Below are 4,428 nucleotides of genomic sequence, written 5' to 3'. Positions count from 1 at the left end.
TTAGATACCATTAAATACCGTTAAATGTCATTAGATACCGTTAGATACCATTAAATACCGTTAAATATCTTTAAATACCGTTAAATACCGTTAGATACCGTTAGATGCCGTTAGATACCGTTAAATACCGTTACGTTAAATACCATTAAATACAGTTAAATACCGTTAAATACCATTAAATACCATTAAATACCGTTAAATACCGTTAAATACCGTTAAATACCGTTAAATACCGTTAAATACCGTTAAATATCATTAAATACTGTTAAATACCGTTAAATACCGTTAAATACCATTAAATACCGTTAAATACCATTAAATACCGTGATACCGGTATACAGTAGTTTGGGTCGTACTGCTCAGCTCTACAATCAATAAACGGCTAAAATTCAGTTTCCACGTATAAACGGTGCGTACGCATAAAAAAGTTGCGTGCTCCAGGTTCTACGCCCACGTTGGGATGTATTAAAACCAACGTTGCGTGAAAGTGTGCGTATATTTACACACACTTTTCACCTGCTGTGAGAATGTGCAGCAGCCACACAAAGTTTTTCAGTCGACAGTTTTAACTCACAAAGTCATGAATCTGAGCTGAATCCACAGAAATATGACTCTGTTGTGTTTCCTGGATGTAAGGAGCGTCTGAACACAGTGTTAGATTTTATTGTTTAAACTGAACGATGATGAAACTGAAAATCATTTAACCTCAGACAAGAAAACAGATCAGTCTAATAATGATGAAAGACCCTCAGTCTGTAAACTGTAAAGTGTTTATATTGTTGTCATGTAGCTGGAAACACACGCAGAGCGCAGGCCTGCGGAGCACACACACAGCTGAGGAGAATAAAATGTGTGAATTGTGTAATAAATATTTTAATTCTCACTGAGACACATTTACATCTATTTTACAGATTTAAATGGAGGCGTGTCAGGGGAGGAGTCTCAGGTGCGCTCAGTTCCACCTGTTGTATATAAAGGACAGGTGCACAGAAACCTGTGTGTGCACGGTTTTATACGTTTGATTTGTTTGTGCGGCGCACTTGTCTAAATTTGTCCGTACGCCAACTTTTCGTGTGAAAGCTGCGCACTCCTTTACGCACGAGGCCCTGAAATCTCGTCCTACCTTTAGGGGACTTGAGGAGGCTGACGCTGGGCTCAATCTTGGTCCAGTCCAAGTTGTCCTCCTCAGCGGTGTGTTCCACCATCAACTGGTACAGCTTCATGGAGATGATGTCATGATTATCTGAAGGGGAAACAAGCCATAAACTTTACAGAAGTCAAGTCAAATAAAATGACATCTACTGCTGTCCTTAACGATTATTTTTCTCTCAATTAATCTAACGATTATTTTTACGATTATTCGATTAGTCTAACGACTATTTTTTTGATTCATTAACGATTATTTTTTGTTGATCGAGTAATATAAAGACTAATTTNTATTTATACAAGGCACTTAGTTTTAGCCATGCATGTTAAAATTTAGGCAACTTTAGTTTCCAGGCAGACAGCAGCAGTCATGGAGGAACATCTTTCTTCTTCTTCTTCTTCTTATTATTATTATTGACTTTTAGGTTTTACTGAGGTCTAATGGACAGCCCTGTTATTTCTCAGGGCTAAAACACGTTTTCTTGAAATTTTACCTCCAGTGTTTTCACTAGTGCTGGGAGGTATACCGTTTTGTACCGAAAACCGTTTTTTATTTTTGTTATGAGATGACTTTTCTGAATACCGGTGTAAATAGCCTGAACGTGCGGAACGTTTCGTCGCGGCCGCCAGTGAACTGTTTCCCTGGGGACACGTTTCCTCGTAGCACCGCTAAGCGCATTAGCATGCTAACATTATTGTTGGAACAACTGGCGGTGGGTGGTGTGTTTCAGCCACTTATATGGTCTGACGTAAAAATAAACATCCTGTTTTCACCATCGCTGAATAGTAAACGACTCTTCAGTGATGTGCAGTTAGATTTAACGTGCTACGTTAAAATGGAGACGTTATTGCATGGAGACTCTAGTGTGCTTCTATTGTGAAAAGCCCGGGGGGAAGTAGATTTGCAGTGTAGCGAAGTTAACTGGTGTGCAAAGTGAGTTATCCTTTTAAGTTTTATTAACACGTAACGATAGACCAGATAATGATTTTTTTCTCAACACTTCACGATCGGACCTAAATGCATGATTTCTGTCTACAACCAGGCAAAGAAGAAAAGACGTATAAGAGGAGGGAAACAGTCATACAGAGATACAGTAAAAGAAAAAAGTCAATAAACAAAGTTTGTCCATTTTATTATCAGCTGAGCTGTGAGGGAAAAAATACCATCAAATACCGTGAAACCAGTGTAATTGTTGAAAATACTCTGATATAAAATTTGGGTCATACCGCCCAGCTCTACCTGAACTCATGAAAGGAGCCGTTTTGTAAGTCTAAAAAGATTAAAATTAAGTGTTGAATTTATTTAACAAAGTTTTGTCAACTGGTTCCAGTGAAAGACATTTACTCACGTTGGTTTTCTCTGTAARATTTTATTATTTTTGTTTTAAGTTATATTTATACAAGGCACTTAGTTTTAGCCATGCATGTTAAAATTTAGGCAACTTTAGTTTCCAGGCAGACAGCAGCAGTCATGGAGGAACATCTTTNTATTTATACAAGGCACTTAGTTTTAGCCATGCATGTTAAAATTTAGGCAACTTTAGTTTCCAGGCAGACAGCAGCAGTCATGGAGGAACATCTTTATTATTATTATTATTGTTATTATTGTTGTTGTTGTTGTTGTTGTTCTAATGGACAGCCCTGTTATTTTCTCAGGGCTTAAATAGGTTTTCTAGAAATTTTACCTGCAGTGTTTTCACCAAAGTAAAACAAAAGAATGCTTCCTGTTTTGTATTAAATTAATTTGTACATTTTCTTCTACTTTCCCTGTTATTGTGACCAGTTTTATGACTTTTTACTGAACACTTTTATTAATCAGTGAAAAATAATTTTTTTTTACCAAAAAGGTATTTTTAAAGTAATTTACACACCTCTGCTTTACAGGCAACTGTCCAGTCAGCTACATTATATTTAAAACGTCTGTAAGAATGTGAAATAGTAAACAGGTGTACAAATGACCGAGTAAATTAAACGAGTGAAACTAAGAGGACAGGCTGGACATCCGGTACCGTCTCACCTTGATAAGGTTTCATCAACGAGTGTTCTCTCTTCAGATGTTCCGCGTTTCCATCTGTTATATCGCAACAAACCAGACACCACCGCAGCGCCAGGAAGGCGACGTTTGCGCCCAAAAACCTCTTAAAGCCGCTCATTTTCGTCCAAACAAGCTCAGCAAGAAACTCCCATAACAAACGAGCAGGAAGAGAGTCCTCCTGCTTTAGTCCTCCGAGCGGAAACACGAACTCGCCGCGATTTGTGACGCAGCTCTGAGCGTCTCAGCCGCAACTTTTCAGTTAGAAAATCGAAATTAATAATAAATATAAATCACGTGTTTTTAAAAGTAAAAAAATGAGGGAGTAAAAGATTTAAACTGTGTTTACGTGTCGGAAACATCAGCCTCTTCCGTGTTTCCGTACGGAAGGTCTTTGGAGATGGCGTTCGAGTTATGAGCCAATCAGAAACAAGCACATCGCAAATTAGGCCAATCAGAGGCGAGTTGCTTGTTTACTTAGTTTTCCACCAGAGGGCGACTGAAGATTAATGTAAGAACACAAACATCAAATCAAACTACTGATGATTTCTTTTTTTTCTTTTTTTATATATAACTTTTTACCCCAATTTTATCAGATATAAGTCTGACAAACTTTATCAACATAATGATTCTTTAGAACTGTTTTATTTAGACATTGTCTTTCATTTATGAGGTATGGAATGCATTAATAAGAAYGAGATTAATATGAAAAAAATACTTTTAAACTTTGTTAGACCATTTTAGTTTATAAAACAGTTTCTATGTCGTTATTTAAATATGCAGTGTCATATGTTTGTCAAATAATTGGAAATAATTTGGTATGTTCATGTATGGTGGCCAATCTGTTGACTGAAAATGACTTTGGTAAACATGAATTCTTCAGATTATAATCCCCTTTTTCATTGTTCCACAGTCCGATCCTTGTGATCCAACAAAATGAGGCCATATTTTTAATCAGCCCCTTTGTTGGTTCATTTTTTAATTGTGATTTTTCTTTTTCATTCAACTGAAAAAAACAACTTTGAGTTTTTTTTTGTTTTTTTTTTGATCATAAAGATATGGGATTTTTTTGTGTCAATATTTCTTTCTCAAAGACGATGTTTTATCATCCGCATCCTTTCAGGTCCCACTAATGTGTTGCTTCTAATCCAGTTTCCTCGTTCTCTGTAATCGTTTTGTTTGCTTGATGCAAACATTTACCGTTTCCCCAAAGTGATGTTTTTCATGACCTCAAACAATGTTGTCTTATA

At 36.6% G+C, this 4,428-nt stretch overlaps 1 protein-coding gene across 1 annotated transcript in view; it reads right to left on the bottom strand.

Annotated features, from left to right (window-relative positions):
- The window catches only part of LOC106530812 (lectin, mannose-binding 2), a gene marked incomplete at its 3' end in the record, with an annotated part of 8,713 nt that extends 5,181 nt beyond the window's left edge, over nucleotides 1–3,532 (bottom strand). The window contains 1 exon segment of the mRNA XM_014026518.1: nucleotides 3,164–3,532. Coding sequence (XP_013881972.1) covers nucleotides 3,164–3,299 — 136 coding nt within the window.
- Nucleotides 3,533–4,428: the final 896 nt, after the last annotated feature.

Source organism: Austrofundulus limnaeus, unplaced genomic scaffold (genome assembly GCF_001266775.1).
Source record: "Austrofundulus limnaeus strain Quisiro unplaced genomic scaffold, Austrofundulus_limnaeus-1.0 Scaffold562, whole genome shotgun sequence".
Classification (NCBI taxonomy): domain Eukaryota; kingdom Metazoa; phylum Chordata; class Actinopteri; order Cyprinodontiformes; family Rivulidae; genus Austrofundulus; species Austrofundulus limnaeus.
This window is presented reverse-complemented; position numbering and strand designations above follow the sequence as displayed.